The sequence below is a fragment of the Diorhabda sublineata genome, chromosome 3, assembly GCF_026230105.1.
Source record: "Diorhabda sublineata isolate icDioSubl1.1 chromosome 3, icDioSubl1.1, whole genome shotgun sequence".
Lineage (NCBI taxonomy): Eukaryota > Metazoa > Arthropoda > Insecta > Coleoptera > Chrysomelidae > Diorhabda > Diorhabda sublineata.
Window position 1 is genome coordinate 23,288,922 of NC_079476.1, and position 24,984 is coordinate 23,313,905.

A 24,984-nucleotide genomic window follows, 5' to 3' on the forward strand; every position below is an offset into this window, starting at 1 on the left:
ATATAGTGTCAGCTATATTTTTCTTTACTTGTGTGTTTGATCAATTAATTTCAATGTATTTTTACATCTCAATCATTATTTCAAGCAATTATTGATCATGGTTAAATTAGGTTTGGTTAGGCTCTTGTAATATGACGTTCTCATAAAGGTAAAAACTGAATTAACTTACCAATATCATCAGCGGTTTTAAATCCGTTTTCTTGAAACAGAACCATAGTGATCATCAGTACGCAAATGGTAAGCAAATAGGTTAACATGTCGCAAAATGCTGATGTCATCCAGAATATATAAACTTTAACCCCGGATACGAATTGTAAATGTTTAGATTTGCAATAATTTTCTTTCACTACAAACAAAACATAGAACGATGCCACAAAGGACATACTGAAGGCAATATTAAAAGCAAGTTGGAACCCGGTGCTCTGTCCGTTTAATAATTGCGTCACTTGCGTCTGTACACTGTATGCCAAAGGTCTATTCGTAAATTCTATAGTACAATCGTCACAGCCTCCTAATTTTCGGTAAATACTGTTTAATACGAGTGACAGAGATATTCCGGGTGTGTGGTAAGGGTCGTTATTAAACCAAGCTGTTAAATTTGGTAAAGTAAATGGCAAAGCAGAAGGAGATGTTTCACCAAATGTTGCTCCTGCTACGTAGTTTCGCCGAACTAGAATCGGATGATCCTTGGTCTATAAAAAAATAACTGGGTAAAGTTGGATTTTTCTATATTCAGAAGACGTCATATAAAACATTAAAATTAGATCACCACAAACATGCCAATTTCAAGTGCTATTAGTAAACTTAACAGGGCAGCAAAGAACGTTGAATAAACGATAAACGTGAACAAATCAAAGATAATGAGTAGTACAACAACAGATATAATCATAGAACCAGTGATGGATTCGCGACGCCCGGGCCAAAGGCGTGACTAGAGGGATGGCAAAAAAGACATTAAAAAATAAAATTAATTTATGGTATGGAAATATTGGTGCAGCTTACAAATTTAAAAGTCTTTCTCGAACTCGTTGATCTGCTCGACATTAGACACGTTAGAAAAAGAATGGTCTGCAATAACTGATGCACTGGAATTTAATGCTGGAAGTAGAGATGAGAAACTGAATACACGATCTGAATTTACGGGATTGCGGCGAAAGTTTCACCATTTAGAAACAGCCATTCGAGTCTTTGTTTGGAATGTAATTTTAGATCGATTTAATGCTGGTAGTAAAAAGCTTCAAGAATCTCTATCTGATTTATCATACGTTGTGCAGACCTATAGTTCTCTGATTCTATTCCTTCAGGATTGTTCTAAAAGAGAAGTCGAAAAAGAGAGACGTAAAAATAAAGGTTAAATTTATTATTTATTATTAAATTTACAGTCTCAACTAGAATTAATCAATCAGAATATCAATCGAGATATCAGACATATTGTAAAATACAGTCCAGTAAACGAATCAATGCAAGCATCTACTTTAAAAAGAGTAAAAGACTATTTACGTGCAACTATTTTTATGAGATTCATTTTTTACTAAGTGCAATGCTTCTCTTATTAACTATAATTCTGTGGTCAACAGAAAATGAAGAATTTGACTTATGTTTTTGAGGTCAGTAGATGATAGAATGTAATAACATGGGTATTAGAAAAGAAATAAATCCATGGCAATTTTGGTCATCGCTTATAAAATGTTTCACTAATATATAAATTGTAAATAGAAATCCAATATTGTCTATCTGGGTTACAAATAAACACAATTAGAAAATGTGATCAAATATAGGGCGTTCCATTAAAAAAATTATATATTTGATTTGTTTAACCACTTTTTGGGTCATTATATGTGGCTAAAAATAATTTTAAATAGTAGAGGTAATTGATGTTAATGTGGTTATAAGAATCTTAAAAATATCACATTTTATTATTAGAAGTACAGGTTTTAAAAAATAAAAAAAAATATTAAAGTGGCTAGGTTGTATAAATTGAATTTCATCGGTCGAGGGCGTTATGAGCTTCAAGGGGAAATTAAATGGTCTCAGAAACAGAGCTCTATCACTTAAATAGGTCGATGTGCTTTTCACAAGGAATAATAACAAATCCAGAACTTACTACTTGTAACAAGGTGTCTGTGAGATTATCCACAACATTAACCGAATATCCATAATCTTTCAAAACTTTAATATAATATTGAGCATAACTAGAATTAGTTTTCTCCATAAATGTCACAGGATTTTCAAATTTGTTCAAAGTTAATGGCATAGGTGGAAGTGGTCCAGTGAATTTATGAGTACGGTTCACTACAAATGCTATTATTAAAAATAACATTGGCATTGCTATTTGAATCGCAAGAAGTATCCAAGAACGGTAAGTCGAGACAATTTTCTTCATCAGCATTGCTAAGATTTGATTAACCAGAAGGGTTATTCCTCCTGAGTAGGTGGGTGCCATAGAAACATGACCTGCAAAGAAAATTTTTTTAATTTTCAATTATTGATTTTAACTTCTGATTAGAGTGTACGAGGGTCGTCTTTTAAAGTAAGAATTAATTATCACATCTACTTTTTGATATATGTCGTCCTTCTAAGCTTCCAGAATGAGATACCTCTTTTATTCTTATGTTTTAACTATATTTTATTATAAAATGGATACTTATGACCCCAATATAACGTCATGAAGCAGTGCCAATATACAATTTTTGTTTTTATTCTTAAAATTTATAGAAATACTAATTTGTTCAATTCATGTCTCAGATTTTCTATTCATGTACAATTCAAAATCAATTTAAGTAGCACTTATCTGTCTTAGGAATGATTAAAATTTCTAAACGACAAAAAGTGAATTGTTTTGGGTAAGATTCACATCTTAAATTTTATCCCACCTTAACTTTACTCAATAGCATATTTTCCTACTAATTAGTAGTAACAGTCCCTATGTGACTAAAATCACAATATACTTTTTCAACTTTGTCATATGTCCTCATCATCTATTATTTAAATCATTGTTTACCAAGATTTACGTCAAGATATTTTTTTAAACATTTCAAATAGAATGTTTTTTATGTTTTCAGACTTTTCTTACATAAAACTAGAAATAATGAAAGTGTTTTCGAGAAAAATTGACTTTGTTATTCATAAGATTTGATGTACTAACTACGTCAAGGTACGTTTAGTTCATGTCTAAACCTAACCTAGCCTAACATCTTAAATTTTACCTCACTTTAACTTTACTCAATAGCAGATTTTCCTATTAATTATTAGAAAGTAACATTTCCTATTTGACTAACTTTCTTTTACATTTCTGTACCTTTATAATCAAATATATTTTTTCAACTTTGTCATCATCATCTATTATTTAAATCATTGTTTACCAAGATTTACGTCAAGAAAAATAGATTTTTTTATAGTTTCCGATTTTTTTACATAAAACTAAAAAAAATTGACTTTGTTATTCATAAGATTCGATGTACCAGCTATGCCAAATTACGTTTAGTTCATGTCTAAACCTAACCTAACATAACCAATGTCTCACAATGCTTACTTTCCAGATATTTTCACATTTTTAGGCGGCATCCGCTCATCTGACAAACGAACTAACAATATGAACGAATTGGACCGCTCCTTGGATTTCTTTGATTCTTTTATTATGGTTAATCATTTCGCATGGGTCTTATGATTTTCTTAACATTCTCATAAATTATTGTTATGGCTTTTATTTTTTTCGATTATTCTGGTCTATTCTCTTCTCTCTCACTGACTCTTTCCACAGTATTCTAGTCTCCAATTTTTTCACTTAACACTCATATTTTAGATACAAAAGGTGCTCCCTGTTGAAATTTACCAGTAGCTTATTGAAGTTTATATTATGTTTAAACTTTTTAATTGAAAAAAGGCAAAAAATTGGTGAAGAAATTCGCCGAAACAGCCGATTCACTATTAATGGGCTCGATCAGAAATTTCCACAAGTTTAACAAATTGTTATACTTGGAAAATTATGATACGTTAAATAAAACTAGTTTAACGGTTAGGCGGTAAATTTTTTTGATGATGAGGTACCACAACTTAAATATTTACGTTTTAGTTATTCGTACGTTTTACATTTAGAACTAAATTTTCTCTTACTTTATTACTTAAAAAAATACCCTCGTAAATATAATATGAATAATTTACTGAAGTACCTACAGGTATTTGTTTTCTTTGTACTTCCATTCTGAAGTTGCAAAAATCCATTTTGTAATCCACCATTTAGTACCGCATTTCCATTTGCCGCGTCATACATTTCTTCTTGACCGTGATCAGCTCCAACTCTAAATAAGATTAATAATTAATATATATTCCAAACAATTTTATCATGAAGATAATGTAAATGTCATAATCATGATTCTTATCTATTCAGCTTACTTCATAAATACTTCTTCTAATGTTGTTAGTGAGATTCCATAACTTCTTATACCCAATCGTTCTGATTCTGTTTCTAATTGTCGAAGCATTGGTTCAAATACACGGACCTGATCTTCAACTAAAAGGTACGTCAATTCCGAACCTACATTGCTATAAACCTGTGAAGTAAATTCAAATCAAATCTAACAAACTGAAAATGGAATTAATCAGTAATCATCGGTGCATAAAAACAATCGAATCGAACGATAAATAGATTTTGCTTTGATTATATTTTATTATTTTGTTATTTGTTTTTTAAATTAACAGTTAAATATTGGAAAGATGAGGACAATAATTTTATTTTTATTTAATAGTTGGAAAAAAGAAGAAGATAAAGATTGTAAAAGTCAGGGCCCACTTCTCCAAAGGCTGTTTCATTCCAGTAGTGGTTGTAATAGGATTTTTTGGGTGATTTTCCTTTCTGTCGTGTTGTTTGCAACTTCGAATTTTAATGACATCTCTTACAAATGGTATCCCACTTCAAAATGAACGTTACCTCATATAGAAAGTGGAAGAGGATCTCCAGAGAAAAATAGGATTGGATACAATGATACTGCAATCAAAGCTGAATTGGTGTTAAATATAAATATGAGCAAATTTCATTCAATTGTTTGATTACGTATTAAGTGTTTGCTACATAGTGAAATAGATGAAGCTACACCATTAGCATGGAAGAACGCTAGAAATCAAGTTATAGGAAATAATTTCGTATGGTGGAAGTGGAAAGATACTATGTAATTTACTCACTTCAATATCAGGAATAAATTGTTTCAATAGTTGAGTTATTTTTCCAATATCACATTCCTGCGACTTATCCATGATAAGACTGTATCCAGCACCGTATTTTTTCTTGAGGAAAAAGCTTGAACCGCAACATTGCAACTCACCACCAGCCATGATGGCTATCCGATCTCCCAAAAGATCTGCTTCATCCATGAAATGAGTTGTTAAAAGCATAGTTCGTCCTACAAACATAAATTTATAGTTATTAAATCACTATGATGTTATATGAGGCTGGTTTGACAGAAAAGGGACTGTGAAAAAATATTTTATTTCAACACTCTATTTAGTGCAGCGAGTTTCTATCTTTGCCATCACTTCTTCATTCATAAAGTAATCAGGGGAAGTTAGATCAACTATTTTGATGTAGATTCATATTCAATCTTGTTCTAAACTACTTGAAAGATTATGGGACAGTTTTTCTCGTTTTCCACACCCTGAGATGAAGTTTCAAATTCACTCACTTGTATAATTAGATCTCTTGAAAATGTAACAACTAACAATGAAATGAATAATGTTAAAAAGCATAAAAGCCCCGACAATAATACTGTGTGGAAGTTATTCGTTTTTTGGGATCATAAGACATACCTATCTAATACATCAGATTTTCAGCTAGTATTTTACTCCATCTATTTAACATACAAATAGACAAAAAGATTCTCGGACTCACCGTCTTTCTGGGTTTGTAATAAATTCCAAAGGGCTCTTCTTGCAGCAGGGTCCATTCCTGCGGTGGGTTCATCTAACATTACAACTTTAGAGTTACCACACAATGCTATCCCTACGCATAATTTCCTTTTCATTCCACCAGACAAAGTTCTTGATTGTGAATTCCTCTAGAGCAATATAAAAATTTTTGATCCATTCTTTTGTCGAAAATGTTATAAAAAGAGAAAAATGGATCTACGAGGTCTGGTTATTAAATAACGGGGTAAGAAACGAGTAGTGCATTGAATATCTAGATATCTTGTCTATGTACGTTCGAAAATACGTTTCCGTCTCGTTAAATTGAAAAAAAAAACTCCGACTGACTACTATAAATTATTGCAAGAGGACTATGGAGACAATTCTCTATCTAGTGCGTGTTTTTGAGTGGAGTAAGCGCTTTAGTGAAGGCCGAGAAAGCAAATCGAAATTGAAGGCAATGTTGATCTTTTTTTTTTCAACATTGACGGTATCGTGATGACTGAATGGGTTCCAGAGGATCAGACTGTCAACCAGACTTACTATTTATCAGTTTTGGCAACACTGCGAGAACGAGTTCGTAAAAAACGGCCCGATTTTGCACCTGCACATAACGCGCCATATGTGAAGCAGTATTTAATCGTACTCACCAGATTTGACACCGCACGACTTTTTTGTTTCCGAAGATAAAATGATAAAATTTGCTTTGAAAGGGACCCGATTTGAGTCGATGGCAGAGCTCCTAAAGGCGCTCACCAAAGAAGACTTCCAGCACTGCTTCGATCAATGGGAAAAACGTATGGAAAGGTGTGTGGCTAGGGGAGGGGAATATATTGAAGGGGAGCATTCGAATGTAGAATAATTTTTGCAATGAAAACTTTTTTCGTAACCAGTCTCGTTATTTAATAGCTAGACCTCGTACACAGAGAAAATATTGATTGCTTGTGGTAGTATACAGATGTTGACTTATAAAAAATGTATTTCTAATATGATTTAACCCAATTTTTAAGCCATTATCTCAAGAGATAAAAGTTTTAATTACAAAAATCTATTTAAATTTTTTCAACATCCCAAATCTCGGGAGCAAACTTTTTTCTGGTATTATTACTTATTTCGGCGGACTACTAGATTTTCACCATATTTCCAAAATTTTGGAGGTTAGATATTGCTTTATAAATTTGTGTAAACCTCCGTCAATTATCCCACGGATACCAGAGGATTGGAATAATTGGATTAATGCAGGCAATAATTTAAATAATGTAGCCATAGAACATTACAACTCTCAGAGCAGATCATTCATAATGGCTGTCCACTGGATCAAATGATCCTCCCGGTTAAGGTGGACATTTTATTATTCTACACTTAGAAACAGAAAACGGTTTTGTCGCTGATGGCTTGTCTCTTAGAATCAAAACAAATTGGCGATTACCGTCAAGGCAAGAATGCGAATGTTTTTATAGAATTGCTCAAAAAATGCCTTTTAATCACCACCTGCCTAGATTTCTCGAAATCAAACTATCAATTGAGAACTTACTTTAGGTTCCAGCTCCAATAGTTCAACATATTTATCAATTTCACTATCAGTTTCAGTTCGCTTTAACCCCTTAAGTTTACTGAAAAAATAAATATGTTCGGCAACCGTCAGTTCGTCAAAAATGATATTATGTTGGGGACATAACCCCAAACTTTTCCTAACACCGTCCATATCGGTTCTGATATCGTATCCGCTTATTTTGGCAGTACCAGAAGTTGGTGTTATCATTCCGGTTAACATTGACATGGTCGTTGTCTTTCCTGCACCATTGTGACCTAGTAATACGGTTATTTGATCCTCGTACATATTAAGAGATAAATTACGAACTGCTACTTTAGTTTTAAATACTTTTTTGAGGTTACTGATTTGTATACCAGGTATCGAATTTTCTGGATCTCTTTCGAAATATTCCCCCTGCGAAGTTGTGTCATGAAAGTCTTCGACACCTAAAAGTTGGTAGGTATCAAAATAAGCACTACATTTTCACATTATACTTTTTGACTACTTTTACATACCTTTGTATCTTGGTATACCCCACCAAAATTGTAAGGTGAATGGGAAGTACCATGGCTGTGCAACGCCGTATTCTCCAGGAAATACAGTTTCAATGTAGAGAGCGAAAAATAGATATATTATGGAATCCAATATTAACATTAACATTATCATACCCAAAGTTAGTGAATCATCTGGCGTACTAGGACTGAAGATATTTCCCCATTGAATACCTAAATTAAACATTTAAAAAATAAATTTGAATAGAAAATTCATTGTAAATATTGTAACCTACATATTTCAAAGTACTAAAACCAGTCTTTAGTAGATCAATTAACAAATTTCTTGTTTGTCAATTAATATTCGGGATTTTGCAAATTTATTTCATATTGATAACATTTGCTGGGATCAGTTTTATTTGCTTGATCAAACTTTCACTAGATGGTTGAATGAATAGCCAACAACAAAGAAATGAGTCAGTATCAATTCTTTGCTTTAATAACTCATCTTTTAAGTTAAATTAAAATCTGGTCTTGTGTATCAACCATTCTTTATTATATACTATAGAACCCAGATAAAGATACTGATTTTACTTATGAAATCGGTTTATATTTTCTTTGAAATTTCTTTAATTTATTCCTCAAAGTCTAATATTTTGAAGTTCTTGATGAAACAAAACTTTGAACTTCAACAGTCATAATTTATTTGACGAGCGATTATGCTGACAATGTTGCCGAATTGACTCAAATTAAGGCGGTGTAATATTTTTCAAATCACGTTTATTGCCAGAAAAACTAAGTTCATTTATCTAAAACAAATCTTTTTGACCCTTGCTGTTTATTTTTAACCATATCACAATTGAAAAAGTTATAGTTTATCTATTTAAAAACATCGCTTTTTGCGCTTCGATAAATTATATATTAATTGAATAATATCTAATTTTTTTCTGTATCTAGTTAAAAGGTGAGGTGGGGTAAATGATCGTAAAAATCGCAGGGTTGATATCAATTCAGTTAAATGAAAATAAAATGTCATCATTTAATAATCAAAAGCAACTTAAAATTGACGTTGCGTTCCTTCCAGCTGATTTATAACTCTCATTCAAATTCTCATATTATTTAGCAATGACCCGAGTACTTTGTTCGGTTTCTAGGCTACTAAACGTGATCTGGATCAATTTCAATTCAAGATAGTTTCAAATTGATACATTTAAATATGAAACAAGAAGAAAAAGTAGTTAGTTTCAATACCTCAAAAAACATATGAATAAGGTTTTTCAGTTTTTATTGTTGACCTTTGAGATATAAACGATACTTCGTATACTGTACCTTCTCCTATTCCTTCGTACATCAATATGACTTGAAATCCAAATGCCATAGCAGTATTGGAGCCCAAACTTGCTGTTAATTTTGAAGAGAGAGATAAAGTGTCATATATTTCTTGCATAAACAAGTATGGTGCATACGATACAAACCAAGCTAAACCTGCAATAGTTGCTGCAGTGTTTGCTATAAAAGAAAATGAATTCTTTACGAATTTACAGTATCACTGTGAGGTTTTGTCATAGAAATAATATTAAATATAAAATGAGCAAGGTGAGGAGATATTATTCTAGTGGTTCCAAACTGAAAGAGTGGGAAAAAAACATCGGTATACTCCTATATGTAATATTTCTTGATGAATAGTTTATATAAGTGGAAGTTGTTCCGACTTAGGAAGACAGAATGACAACGATTTCTCTATCCTCCGAGGTTCCAGCTCGGTTCTGCTCATTCTCAAGCATGCGCAGTTTAGATAAAGTTTCTCGAACGAGAGAGAAAATGAATACTGTCGGTACCGTAACGTAGGGACTTTTTTCCCATACCAACTGTCCAAATAGGAAGATTACATATATGGGTAGACTATTCTTTATCTCTCTTTATTATAATTGAATCGTCATGATGTTGAAATATTGAGTAGTGGGTGTAGAGAGATATAGAGAGCGGTAAACCGAAGCTATTTATCTCTCTTCCAATAGTATAATTCCACATTCCGCTCTCTTTATCTTTTATAATTCTATCGGTTTTGTTTACCAATGGAAACTGGTGTTAAATATAGAAATAACTATTGATAAACAGTATTTCTATTATCATTTCAATATAAAATGTAAAAAGAATTAAGAACATAAAAATTGATGATCAATATTTTGATGTTATTGACTAGAAAAAAGAAATTATTGTATACTATGTGAGTCAACTGAGGGGTATTCAATTATTTCGTATTTTAGTACTTTAGAAGAAAGACAGATTCATTCTGTTCATGAAATTCCATGGTAAAGGAGTTAATAGAAATTAGATTTTGAAAAAAGTTTTTTGCAACTAAACTTTTTTACAAGATACAAGTTATATATATATATTTAATTACCTTTATTAAATAGGACGCTGATTGCAAAACAAAATGTGATGGTGGCACAATTGTAGACCATCAAAAACAGCAGTAACACAAAAGGATTGGCGTAAGTAAAAACAGTGAAATCTGTGTTAGTGTACCATTTCATTTTCAACAGTATGACCATCAGTATTGTTGATATCAGAAGAAAAATAAAACATTTCACAAACCATGCTGTCCAGTGTAACCAATTAGGCAGACCCATTATTTTCATAGCTTCCTAAAAATACTAAAGTTGTTATTGAATATTTTTTAAAAGAGTCGCGTGGCTAGGTCATTCTTTTTTTTTCCTTTTAGTGTCGTATGAATTATATTCGAAGCTTCTGGTATTTGGAACCATTCCTGTAGGTTTTTCAGCAAGGATTTTTTCTTTCTACTTAACCCTCTCCTACCTGAGATCTTGCCTTCCACGATAAGCTGTAGCAAACCGTATTGTTCATTCCGAAATATATGGTCTGAGTAGGACGCTTTTGTTTTCTTAATAGTTACAAGCAATTTTAAATCTTTAGCCATTCTTCTTAGTACCTCCGTTTGATTACTCTATCAGTCTATACAACCACATTTCAAAAGCTTCTAATTCTATCATTTTTGCTCCTTTTAGTGTCCACCCTTCCACACCGTAAAGCAGCGTGGAGAGTACGTAACATTTCGTGACTCGCCATCGGGTACCAAAACTCAAGTTGCGGTTGCTCAAGAACTTTCTCATTTCTAATCTTAATCACTAAAGAGGGCGTCCATTCATCATTTATTGTATATCCCAAGTATTTGAAGCGGTGTACTCTCTCAATGGGATCCGTTTCTATGTATAGATCTACATTTTGTATTTTTCTCTTACTAATCACCAAAAATTTGGTTTTCTTTCTGTTGATCTCAAGACCAGCTTTGTCCCCCATTGTAGTTACTCTATTAAGAATCATCTGTAGATCTTCGATGTTATCAGCCAATAAGACAGTATCAGCCGCATAGCGGAGATTGTTGATTGGTACACCGTTAATTTTAATGCCCTTATCACATTCTTCAAGTGCCTCTATAAATATTTGCTCTGAGTACAAGTTGAATAGCAACTCCCCTAGCAATGCCTATGTCCTGGCTTTTCACGTCTCCCTATTGGATATGTGCTGTTTAATTCCAATACAGTTTTTCTATAATCTGAATATTCTTGGTGTCGAGTCCTGAACGATATAATAGTTCTATAAGTTTGTCGTAGTTGGCAGTGTCAAATGCTTTCTCGTAATCGATAAAGCAAGCATAAATATCTTCTTGTTAATCTAGGCATTTTTGAATCAAGATCGCCCTGCATCGCAAAGAGGGGATCCCGTGTCCTATAGCTTCAGGGCTCATTAAGCTTAGGGAATGTTTAATCATAGATTTCAACCAGTCGGATAGAATTTGACCGATATCATAGATCTTATTAAACAGCTTCAACACAATATTTAGCTTGTTTTCATTGAAAACTTTAAAAAATTCAACCCGTATTTGATTGCATCCTGTTGCTTTCCCATCGTTTGTTTGTTCTAGGGCTTTTATTACTTCACTTTTCATTATCTCGGGTCCGTCAAAATCAAGAGTGTTCATTACATGACGATCATCAGTAAACAAATGTAGGTTTCCCATATCTCCAACTGCTCTTCCTTGTCTATAACGATCTTGTTTTCGTCGTGTACCAACTTTCCGACCTGTCTTTTTCTGTTAGTATAGTTGACTCTTTTATGTACGTTAAAGCTGTCATGTCTCCGTTCCAGCTCTTCTATCTCTTGACATTTTTCTCTCAACCATTTTTCTTTAGCCTTTTTTATCTTTCTGTTGGCTGTTCTATACATCTCTTTATAACGCAAGAGTTTGTTCTTATTTTCTCTTCTTTCCTCGAATAGATGTAAAGTCATTCAGGCTACTATATTGCTGCTGTGGTTAAATACTTATTCAAGACCAAAACAAATACGAAAGTATCTAATATAACATGTAATGTAGTGAACTTCGTAGGTTATAGCTCTAGAGCTGCAGTAGTTTTTATTGTATTGAAAAAATTCTATTCTAACCAAACAATATTGGTGATTATCATTATTCTTACTTTTAATTGTTTCTCCTTTTCTGTAGTGATGCATTTAACGGTATTTATACAAGTATAAACGAAACTTAACATGATAATAATGCCAATCATCGATTTTAATGCCGTCAATAAAATATCTTCATACCATTCTGAGTATGGAAATCGTCGCATGTTAACTAGAGGAAACTCATTATTTATTAACCAACTTATTAAATCAAAAAAATCATCTGTGGCATATGTAACATTATTTTTTGCTAATAGTATGCTTAACGTTAAAAAGTATTGAATGCCCAAAAATCCTTCTCTGTAGTAACCTAAAAATAAATTATTGGTATTATTATTTACCAAAAACCTTACTAATACGAAAAAAACTTATTTCATTTTTACATTAACATCCTTTGAAACACTTTTATGAAAAACTACATCTTCCATATGTACCTGATAAATAAGTATTGAAAGGGGCGTATCGTGAATTCGTCCTGGGCTAATATTTATTAAGAGCCTACCTATTATCATTTTTTTTGAATACTATCTTCCTATAGTGATATGAGTATAGGACAATTTAATATTATTTTGGTTTTGTTGATAAATTTTATTTTAGGTCTCTACAAATTGAAATTTCGTTTGGCTGAAACCTTTTATGTCATTCGACAAGTTCTGAGGTTTGCCAAGGGGTTTGAATCGTATGAGTGCAGGGCTCTCACAGATAACGTGATCTGCGATTTCGTCCTCCATGCATCAACGGCACTCCTGATCCTTTGTTGCCCGAGTAACCAGGTACCCAAACGAGCTGGATCTTGCAGCCATCACTCACCAAATTTTTGCACTCCAGTACTAGCCTAGAGCACACCTTTTCAGCCGCTAGCTAGCCAAAAAAACCATAAAAAGAGTTCTAAGAAGTAATAAATTAAATAAAGTTTTATTGAAATTTGACAGGTTAAATAGTAGATCCTTTGTAAAACTTTATTGCACACATATCCTATATAGTTCCACAGAACTCAACTTAAACAAAAATATACTGTCAGATAAAAATATTAACAGGAATTTTTTATTCGTGATTATTCAGCACTATTTATACAATATTGGAACCTCATTGCTTCATCAGTATCTGTTCTTTTCATACATTAAAGTCTTCAATTTGCTGTTTAGTATTTGATTTTCCGTTTGTTTTGAATCTGATTGTGTGCACAGTCATCTTCTTCATCGCAAACGGTTCATTTCTACTTAAAGCTCTTCGTTGATCTACACACCGGAGACTAATAAACCCCTTACCATTTTACTACCCTGTTGGTAAAGTCTAAATCAAACAAATATCTCGAAATGGTAGTAGGTGGAATCGGCTAAAGCAACAAAACGTTGACAGTTTGTATCAGAAACTGTGAAGATAGGAATTAACTACTGGGAAAACCTCAGTTTATCTGAAGATAGTTGAATCACAGTTTATATAAAAATCTGATGATTAATTTAGTCTTCACATATATTATTTGCAGTATATGCCTTTTGAATTAATGAGAACTAAGATTGCAGTCCAGCAGAAATAAAACAGGAAAAGAGCAGGAAAAAGGCATTGAAAATTTTCTTATAGAGTAAAAAAAGACAATATGTATATAACAGAAAAAGGAATGTATCTAGTGGTAAAAGAAACAAAAACAAAAATTGAACCTTAATTGAATTTATTCTAAATAATATTTTACTTACTAGGAGCAGCTCCAGTTGTATAATTATACAGTCTAGGACCAGGAAACTGGTATAAAGGAAAAACAAGATTGGTCCTCCAGTTATTAATATTAAATGGATCTATTTTAAACCTAGTTTCGCCTGGAAACCTGAAAATTAGTTTATATACTGTATTAAAAGGAATTGAATTATTCTAAAGGATCAATACTCCATTCTTTGACTGCCTTGCTTTTGGAGAACTAGGTATATCCAAATATTTTATGCAGAGATAACCTCATTTCTTTCAGCTGTTTAGTTTAGTTTCTAAATTTGGAAATTAACCTGATAATTTAGCATGTTGGAAGCAAATCTCTGAAGGAGTAATTAATTTTTGTTGTTTCCAAATATTCCAATGCCTTTTTTTTGTTTTCGTGAGACCAAATTTTGGTTTTCCATCAAACTTCCACAAATTTCCATCCATGTGATATTAACCTCAGAAAATATTTTGTGAATTAATTGTATATTGAGCAACGTTAAACATTAAGTAAGTCGAGTACTGAAGGAGTGGGTATCTAGTTGAACACGTAAATTTATTAAAATTTATCGCGATATCTTATAAAAGTTTATACTGGAATATTGGAAGTAAGTTGATCTCTCTCACGGAGAAGAAACTTTCTTATCTCCCTCTTAAGCTTCTAGCGTCGCCCTTCGAAGATCTCCAGGAAAATTACCTTGTCTTCCTCGCCTACTTGTTGTTTCTGTAACCTGATAAACCCGTTCATTAACCAAATGGTCGACAGAAGCAGCTGTACCCGCACAAGAAACAAAATCTATCACACTCTCCAAAGTGTTAGTTCGTCGAGACATTACACAACTCTCCTATAATCTAATTCCAGCACTGCAGAAGAAAAGTTTTCCTATATCAGAGCCATTTCTAAAAATGTCCATATCTTACACAAAAATGTCTCTATTACAATTAAAAATAAACCAGAGTCTCTCGCATGGACAAGACCGCAGATCATGCAAGTTGACTATGAGTCATCCGTCATCCATTAGAAATAGCAGTGAAATCAAACACAATAAGCAATCTCAACTGTAAGTCTAATATAAGTAAAGCATCTTTAAAGAAGATTCAAATTTCTGATGTTACTCTTCATAGGTTGATTCCTTACCTTATTGAGATATCCATATGTTTAATTTCGCTCAATTTTTTTATATCTTTGTAAGAATCATCAAATTGTATACCAGCGAACGTCATATTTGTTGCATTTGTAACGAAATAATTTTCCAAGTCGTGAGAATTATTGAAAGGAATTATATTTTTAAAGGCGATATGAAAGTAGTGCATCACTTGGTCAATTGCGGGATTTTTTGGTGAATAGACCAAAACAAATTTCCTGAAATAATTAGAACATCAATTTCATAGATTAAAGTTGAGAAAATACAGATGAAAACTCTTCAGTAACATAAAATATTACATCGAAATATATATAACAAATTAAAAGCGAAATGTCCGATTTGACTCATATGACAAAATAAAATTTAGCAGTGAATTATTTAAAAAAAAAACGACGGAAATATTAAATATGTGAAAGTACTGGTAGATACAACATGAGCCCCATAAATCATTCTGAATCAAAGTAGAATAGCGTGAACTAAAATAGACGTGGGCAGAGTCGCATCAGCGAGGCCCCTTTTCCAAGATCTACCTAATGAATTTATCTTACCAAACACGCTTTGTTACGGCTTGCCCACTCATGATATTAAAAAGCATATAGATTGAAAAACGGTTTTTTGCTTTATTGAAGTCCTATAATAAGGATTTACAATTAATTTTTGCTGCCAAATGGACTTCGAATGAGAGAATTGCTAAATCAGATTGTCGATCCTGCTTCATATAGTTTCTTAATTAGTTTTTAATAATCTTTAACATCTTTCTATGGAAGATATCTTCCAGGTCAGTTGTAATGATGTATTGAATCCATCTGACCGGAGTCTTTAATGAAGTAAAGCTCATAAGATTCTCAATCTTGACCTAAATCATTACAGTGCTTGAAAACCTCGATATTAGGCAAAGATTTTAAATAATTATGTCGTACAAGAATCCAAAATTGTTGTAATAATCAATGAGTGCAGTAAATTGTGTATGTATGCAAAGCTAAGCTGTGTGACGAGTGTGGCCAATATTTTTTAGGTTTTTATTTAATTTAAAAATAAACGGAGATTTTTGGGTTTGACGATATCGCATTTAAATACGCCTGGCGACTCCTCTTTAAATGCGAGAACCCACTTCGCCCACGCCTATAAGCATTATAGCAACCAATCATACTAGCTAAAGATCCTATGTTAGGATGCAGTGACAACTTGTTTTCGTAGAAAAAAAGTAACAAAAACAGATTAAATATTATTATTTGTGACAGTAGCGTAGTTTAGACACAAAATTGCAGAATATTTGAGACAATTGGCGAATTAAAAAAGCGATCAAAGTAAAATAATCATGGAAATGGAGTTTATTTAAAAAAGAAAGGAAAAATATAAAATTATAATAAGCCAACACAAATACAAATATTATAGAGAGACAATTAAATTGGTTTGTAAATATCTATTAATGGTATAGATTTGCGATGAAAACCTTTGCAATAAAATAGCGGACTATGGGAAATATTTTCAAATTTAAAAGTTTGCCTGGTCTGATTGTTATGCAATCAAATGTTTCATTTGATTTTTTTGTATTCTTAAAAATTACGAAATTTGATTGATAAAAAATTATATAACTCATTTTTTATATATTTCATGCTAAGAATAAGATATCATAACGGTTTTCACTAGCTTATTTAGGTATTTTTCACTACTTTTTATAGCCAAAAGTCATATTATTAGAAACAAGAAAGTCGATCTAATGGTAAATATATAATTGATTATTGTTTCAAAGTTATATTGATAAATTAAAATATGAAAAAAACAAATAATCTCAAATTACAAATATATTAATGGATGTCAACTAAGGTGTGTCAACACAAACTGGAGTGGCTTGATAAAATTTTGACAGGAGTTAAATGACAGACAACTTTTGACAAGAGGCGGGAAACTAGATAAATCATGGACTTGTTGACCTGCTTTTGTAGCTCGATGGCTTATCTAAATCAAATCAGCAATCTAGAAACTGATCGATAGGTTGTAATATGTTCACATAAGTCTTATTCGATTGCAATTTTTTTAATGTAGATTAGTTTTTCATAAGAATGAAGTCTTAGTACCTCATTCGACTATTTGAATTGTGAATTATTTTAACTTTTATTTATAAATTGCAAAGAATTGTATGGGTTGCAAACAACCTTAAGGTAGATAAATTCAATACATTACAAAACAGTCGGAATTGAACAAAATTATTTCCAGGTCCAGGGATAAATAAGCATTATTAACATTATTGAATACATTTGACTACAAAAATTCATATTATTATTAGAGATTTGTTTATGTAAAAAAACATCCACGCTACAGGATTCAGAATGATTTCAAATAGATGAGATAGAAATAATAATTTTTAACAAAGCTATGATAACTTAAAATTTAAGAAATTCGTTACAAATAACACCCTGTATCAAGATATATACATTTCTTACTTCTCAATAACCCATTGATTGCATTTCATTTAATCAGCTATACGTTTAATCACAGATTTAAGATATAGAAACAATATTTATTTCAAAAGCAAATACAAAAAGCTACGAGTTAAGTGATGGTGGTATAATTGGTGAATTGCACAATAACTAACTAAATCGTGAAATTTACACCTAGAACTAAATATACAAATAAAGTGATAGTGATGTACAGTCTTTACTTTTTTTCAAAAAACATCATACCTAAACCTCGTATCCGACGTAGTATATTCTAAATCTCGTTTCCTACGTGGACTTTCCTCGCTAAATTATCAATAATTTTATTAAAACATTAAATATTCAATAGTGTAATCAATTTCTGTCAATCATTTTTATTTTAATAAGTAGATTCCTCACCCTCACCATCGCTAACACACAACCCTTTTTTTGAATGAACAAAGAATATAAATCGCGAAAAGCAGTTTGTGTAATACGACGAGGTATGTGAGAAAAGTAACGAAACTGGAGAAGATCTGGAAACGTTTTATCTAAACGTGTTTTAACTACCCCTAACACATCCTAAGTCGAACATTCAAGTCCTTACATCTAACATATTATAACAATAGAGCATTGCAAGTTTAGGGGAAAAACAAGATTTGTGAGGTTATGTTCTTTCATCCAGTTCAACAATATTTCTGGTATAGACCTTGGAAGTGGCTACATAACAGAAATGAATACTGCACAATAATGAACGAAATTCTTAATTTTCTTACGGAAAAATCTAAAGTAACATTTGTCAAAAATAAATGGTAGTTTGATTCAAAAGTAGTCATAATTAAATGAAGATTCTGGGTCTACAATTCTAAGAATTCCACCGAATCTTTTTTTACACCACTACAAGAAGTTGAAAACTCAAATAAACTAAGGTAAATGCCATACAGAGTTTCTAAAATATTCAAAATTTTATTGAAGAAGAATTGAAACGATTTTAGACCATCTTCTGACTCAACGTAATGTAAATTGTGCCACTTTTATGCGGAACACGATTTTGTGGTAACAATTTAAATAATACTTACTCATAGGGATTCAAATTTTCCAACATCTTTTGTCCGATATACGGTATTCCATCATAAGCTGGACATAAGGCTTTTCCAGATTGGTTATCTTTTATGCCTAAAGGAATAGTACAAAACGGCGGATATACAATAGGCTTGTGGAGCTCCGGATCTGCCAGACTCCTTATTACTACTAGTAATATTGAAAACAAAACAGGTGCAATTATTTCGACTGCAGTTTGGACTGGTTTCCTATATTGAAGCAGCCAGTTCTTCCACATGAGGAGTAAAAACTTGTCTAGTTTCTCCGCCATCGGTCCTGCAAATATAAATTAAATACATTCTAAATAAACAATAATAGTCTGTTAAAACACTTGACAATTATTTCGACATTTTCATGTATTCAAATAAAATTTTCTTGAATTAGTTTCCAGTTAAATGTTGAGAAAAGAAACTACACAGAAAACTACAAAGTTCCCAAATCATGGCTGGAATTCTAGCCTCTTAAGAATATCACCACACAATTAAGTTTCGCTCAACATTATCATGCATAACCATGGAATTATTGAAGAAAATGACAAAAAAAAGTGTCCTTGTGTTGTAAGCCCCCAATCTATTCCAACAAGGTCAAATGGGCCTCCAAATTAATCCCACAGCAAACCATTACTGATCGGACACCACTCCATTACTGATCAGTATATACGTATGAATAAAACAGAAGATGATGATGACAGTGATATACAAAGAGAAGTAAGAGTTTAGCAACCGTCCACAAGATCCAAGTCGCAACAAACGCTTGGATTCCATCTACAAACTTGCATGTTGCTAGGTGTTTCCAGTTGATATAAACAAAAATAAAGAATGCGTTGTACCAAGATCTAACTACTTCACTAAACCGTAAACGATTGGAGACAAGATCAAGTAAAGCAGGTATAACATAGCACATTCACATGATCACGTATTTGTGACTTTTCAAGCATGTAGACGTTACTTTATTCACAAGAGGATTCGTACTTCTTCATACCTAGAACATATTGGAAAGAAAAATAATTATGTTAAATGATAGATGGTGCTTAACATGTTGGTAGACGTTAGTACGATGCTTTACATTTCAAAATGAACCTTTCAGTAGGTTAACATAACCAAAGATTTTCATTATGTCATAAAGACAAAGACAAAAAAGGTTTAATCAAAATAAAATACAAATTTTGATTCAGGTTACCATTATGATTAACAAATTAAAATGTTTCTTACCTTTTGCTAAACGATAGACTCCTTTATTAAAAAAATATTTTGCTTTATCTTGTGGCACGAACATGTTGCAGAGGAGTTGAAATTTTTCTAATGAGCAATTTATTACATCTACACTAGTAGAGAATATGTTCAGCTTAAACGACACAAAAGGCCAGTAGATAAATTTGAAATAGGCACAGTGAATCAACTACGACGATAAATTTGAGAACGGCATTAAAATTTAATGTTTTTTTATCCGAAACCCACGTATATGATAAAAACATAATTGAATATTGTACGAAACGCCCTTAACAGAACATTACTTTGATACAATGTCAAAGTCAATCAATATAAATACAACTCATTTTCAATTATTTCCTCTGTGAAATATTTGAAGTTTGTTTAAATGCATTTGCTTATATCAGTCAGTATTTATACCTAGACAATGAAGGAAATTTCGAGGATGAAATAAGTGAAGAAATCAAGCTATGCATTCCACTACGGCGTAAAAATTAGGGGGACCTGTAATGTTGTTTTTATTAGCAATCGAAACTTTACAATAGTTCTATAAGGTAATTGTTTGCTTTGTGTGCTGTTAAGCTTCTATTGGCGTGATAAGCTCATTTCCAATGATAGGGCCTCTTTAACCATCTTTCAGGTCAGCAGGATTGTTTCTTTTTAATTTTCTGTCCGTATGGGGTTTTAAGAGTGGATAGAGTATGACATTGACGCGCAACTCTAGTCTTAGCAGCGTTTTTTCTGTATTTACTTTTTGTATGTAGAAGATTTCGTAAAATGTCTGGTTTGAAACCTACCAGGGGGCGTTTGTTTTCATACGTAGATTTTAGATTGGCTTCTTCGGATAAGACCACATCCAAATTGACTTTATAATATTTTTGTAAATTAGGAGTTTGTTTTACAAAACGAGTTTTCATTTTTTTTAACAGCAAGTTTTTCCTTTGGTCAATTTGGATCTATAAATAACATCGTTTCTGCACAAGGATTCTTCTACAAAGAATATAACATTCTACTTTCATTAATCACACATAATCCACTTTTGTGATTTCACAGATTACAGCCATCGTACGAAAGCTTTAATCTTGGTGACATTGACAAGATCACAATGGTTAAAATTTTCATTCGAGAATTGAGCATAGTATTTTGCTGTTAGAATTTTTTGATGTATTATTTTTCTAAACTTAGTCGGTTCAGTAAGTTATACGGCAAATTTTGTATTTCTGTTGCCTTACAACAACGAGAAGTATTACAGGATCAAACAATTGTTTGTGGAAGAGTCCTTACTAAGACCTTCCAATGGAAGCTACCGTTCTATAGATGGCGTTTACAAACAAGTTTTGGTTACTGGTGGTCTGGGAGTAGTTAAAACTTCAGTTTAATATAAAACGGATGATTCGAACCTTTTTCTTATAATGTACTTTTTTACAATATTATGAAGAGTTTGGAAGAAGATTCACACTATATATTTCATGAACTCGACGATGATGATGAAGAAATTATAAACATTGTGGATGCGTCGAAGAAACAAAAAGTTATTCGAAGAGCGAATTTTAAAATTGTCCCACATTTTTTATGGTTCTATCAAAAACCTGACCGTTTTTGTTATTTTCATTACCAATTTTTCCCAATTTTCGATTGTTTCTTTGCATTTCTTCACAAGGTTAACCAAAAGTAATACTTCATAGGTATTGCACGATTTTTTTTGTTCCTTGTTAATACAATTTTCTTAAACAATTAAACTTTAAAACAAATACCACAAAAATTTTGTGACAACTGGCAGAAAAATTAACTGGTTAACATAACTTGTTAAACATAGCAATATTGTTTATTCTTGGTTTAAACTAGAGTTTAAATCATAGTTTAATCTCCAGTTTTACCCTAGGTTGTAAAATTGGCCCTCAAGTCTCAAATATCGGAACTTCTTGGCACCCAATTTTACAGTAGAATGAAAAAAATTGAATGAAGAACTGTTTTTTGTTTAATAAAGGGTTGAAATGTCGGCCAGATATCAAATTTCGAAAAAATTATTGAGGAAAAACAGATAAAGCTTTTAGATTGTAAAATATTTTTGGAGTCTTTACGAGTTTTCCTGCTAGATGCGTTTAGTCATTACCTATCAAATGGTATCAAAATGTTTATATAGGAAAAAAATGGAGTATCTTTTCAATATATATTTTTATGTACAAAAAATTAAATATTAAATATAAGAAGGCTAAGTACCTGCAATATCTTTTCACACCAATTACTCACAATCAAGATGGCAATAAGCAAATAGTGCAAATCTTGCTAAATAAGGTCAAATGATTAATTAATTTCAATAATGTCAAGGTATGTTCGTTAATAACCGTTTAATTTATAATTTTATATAGGGCGATTAACATCTGTTTAAATAACGTTTTGAAAATCTCCTTATATCTTTAAAAACTACTAAAATATAATGTAACATGCCATGTCTTGTTTCTTTTTCTTTAAACATTTTGAATATTCCTTTTTTCACGTATCCTGACACAGTAGTCACTTCTGTTTCATATATTCTGACATTTTTTGAAGAAATTAATTTGTTATCGAGCTCCTACTCCAATCGAGAAATTTAATAAAATCTCTGAACGTATTCTAAATCGTCCTCTACCTATCTACACTCTATGTTTAAATCAAACTAAATTTATTATTTATATTAGCTAGTAAGCTTTTTTTTAACTTTGCTTTCTTATAATTGTTTCCACAAAAATTTCATTTATCTTTATTAATTTTCTTTTGTTTTAACCAAATTCTGTATAATAGTTTCCGTGTAAATTCGTATTTTCTATTTATTTTGGGAACAGAACGAATAGGATAGAACAGATTCTTGTTGCTCCTTTTTATTCAAATCTGTTCTTTCTACTCGTTTCTTCTTTAGTAATTTCTATCTGTCTTCCCGTTTCCTTATTTTTTTCCGCATTTCTACAGCTACCAGGTTGAAAGACAACAATGGAATTAAACCGGTGCACCATCACAAGCATCAAATTAAACTCCGACATCTGAAAATTCAGTTAAAGGCTGCAACCATCCTAGATTTCCATAGATTAGTCCCTCTCTTATTTTTAATATTCTCAATAAATCTGAGTTGTTTTCCACTTACAACCTCTTTTTAATCGTTTCACTATTTAATGTCGTTGTTAATGTGAATTCATTATTTTTTCAATAAATTTATTTGCTATTATTCACAGCAATAAATATTAATTTGGATAATAATGTTCGGTGATAATTTTAGTTTATCTAATCTTCATTATTAATTTAATTCATAAGGTGTTTCCCCCTTTTTTATTCACTTTTAACGTCGTTCGTTAAGAGCTGGTGGAGTCCAATTTATTATTAATTGTTCACCCCTTCCGTTTAGTTTGTTTACAATACTTTCATTTCATCATTTCAGTTAAAGCTACATTAATATATTATTTTTTTACATTATATCAATCACTAGATTGACTAGACTATAGAATTCCTACAATGTCGTAGTAAAAGAAGAAAATGATAATTATCTATTATACTTCTCGTGGAAACAAGCGGCAACAGCGATTATCATAATATGTCCGTTTGTGTTTAATAGAGGTTGCGCATCATGGATATATTACGTATTAATAAGCTTGTGTCAAGGTCAAATAGAGATAAATAATTGAATATTAATAAAGTTTACAAGCAGAAAAGAAGTCGTTCGGTAACAGTTTTCTTTATAACAAAAGTGCCGATTCTTTACGTATTTAAAACTTGAAGGTCATATTATAAAAAAATTTGACAATAATAAGTTATCACCTGTATGAACTGAACGCATCTTCATAGTTCATAATTTAATGACAATTTTAGATGCATGGAGAGAAATTCTTGATTCTAAGTAAATAGAACTAAATTTCAATTCTCGGATCCCTTAAAGACCTCGTTAATGATAAGACACTTTTATATCTGCTCGTGCTCGAAGGTTTTAATTACTTTTAAATTCCTCTGAATTAAAACATGTAGTTGAAGCTATTTACAGAAAAATCTGAGATATAATTTTATTTTCTTTGCTATTTGCTCTTATTAAATAATAAAGTCAATTACTTAATCTAACTATCCAACTAAGCATTAACCATGTTCTTCAGAAGGTAGGTATTATGGGCAATGCTATTATTATGATCCAGAAATTACAATAAATTCTTCCACATCATTAAAAAGGGCAGTAATAATTCAGGAAATCCAACTTTATTTTTATTACTTCGAGTTAATTAATTCAACAGTTTATTGTTTCAGAAGTTTTTTGTATGCTAACGCAATAAATTTCTTCTTAATCAAAACTTCTTTCTCCTATAAATATTTTTTGTATTTAGTTTCTTTTTAGAATTGCATGCTAGACAATTATTAAAGAGTCAAGGCCAGGTCAAAGATAAATCGTTCAAATAGTACCACAATATGTGAATTAAAAGATCTATATTTTCATGACTTAATTATTTGATATGTATATATAAATTCAAATTCGTTTACGAAATATGCTTTATTTAAATATTGTTTCTCAAATAAAATAACTACTCGCTTATAATTTATTGTAATATCTTCAGTTCATAATTTATTCAGTCGTTCATTATCATTGGAAATATGGCAACGCTTTCTATATCTACCTACGAATTGTTATGTATCATTCGCGCTATTCACCATAGCGTTTTGTTAATATTTACCTTGCGGTATATCATATCCAACATGATTTCCATCGTTAACCAAGGTATATGAAGAATGTCTCCTATTAAACTTGGATGTACTCATCATAAATGATTTGAAGCACTTTTCCCGATAACAGCAAACGTTTAAAACAATGAATAGTGTTAGAAATTCTTCACATTTTCAAGAGAGAATCACGAGAATCGACTGACGCACTGACATTTTCCCACCTGCCACGACCATGTGTATGGTTTGCTGAATCATTGGGTTTTAACTGTTTGTTGCTCCAGGAAACGGGAGCTTTAAAATCGCAAGGTCAGAACATTGATTAGTTTGCTCAACTGTTATTATCGTGAACAGAAATTG

The 24,984-nt window shown here is 31.6% G+C and overlaps 1 protein-coding gene across 2 annotated transcripts in view; it reads right to left on the reverse strand.

The window, feature by feature from the left end:
• The window catches only part of LOC130442075 (phospholipid-transporting ATPase ABCA3-like), a 38,102-nt gene that overhangs the window by 11,430 nt on the left and 1,688 nt on the right, over positions 1 to 24,984 (reverse strand). The window contains exons 1-15 of one of the 2 annotated variants that reach the window (XM_056776071.1): positions 24,639 to 24,909; positions 18,727 to 19,024; positions 15,224 to 15,448; positions 14,094 to 14,221; positions 12,417 to 12,709; positions 10,325 to 10,568; positions 9,250 to 9,429; positions 7,945 to 8,154; positions 7,430 to 7,875; positions 5,882 to 6,047; positions 5,179 to 5,396; positions 4,393 to 4,550; positions 4,174 to 4,298; positions 2,105 to 2,454; positions 170 to 692 (exon numbers count right to left, since the gene is read on the reverse strand). In XM_056776071.1, coding sequence (XP_056632049.1) covers positions 170 to 692; positions 2,105 to 2,454; positions 4,174 to 4,298; positions 4,393 to 4,550; positions 5,179 to 5,396; positions 5,882 to 6,047; positions 7,430 to 7,875; positions 7,945 to 8,154; positions 9,250 to 9,429; positions 10,325 to 10,568; positions 12,417 to 12,709; positions 14,094 to 14,221; positions 15,224 to 15,448; positions 18,727 to 19,024; positions 24,639 to 24,726 — 3,652 coding nt within the window. In that variant the 5' untranslated portion in view covers positions 24,727 to 24,909. Of the gene's footprint in view, positions 1 to 169; positions 693 to 2,104; positions 2,455 to 4,173; positions 4,299 to 4,392; positions 4,551 to 5,178; positions 5,397 to 5,881; positions 6,048 to 7,429; positions 7,876 to 7,944; positions 8,155 to 9,249; positions 9,430 to 10,324; positions 10,569 to 12,416; positions 12,710 to 14,093; positions 14,222 to 15,223; positions 15,449 to 18,726; positions 19,025 to 24,638; positions 24,910 to 24,984 lie in introns of those variants that run through there. The other variant, XM_056776072.1, reaches the window with a different exon arrangement.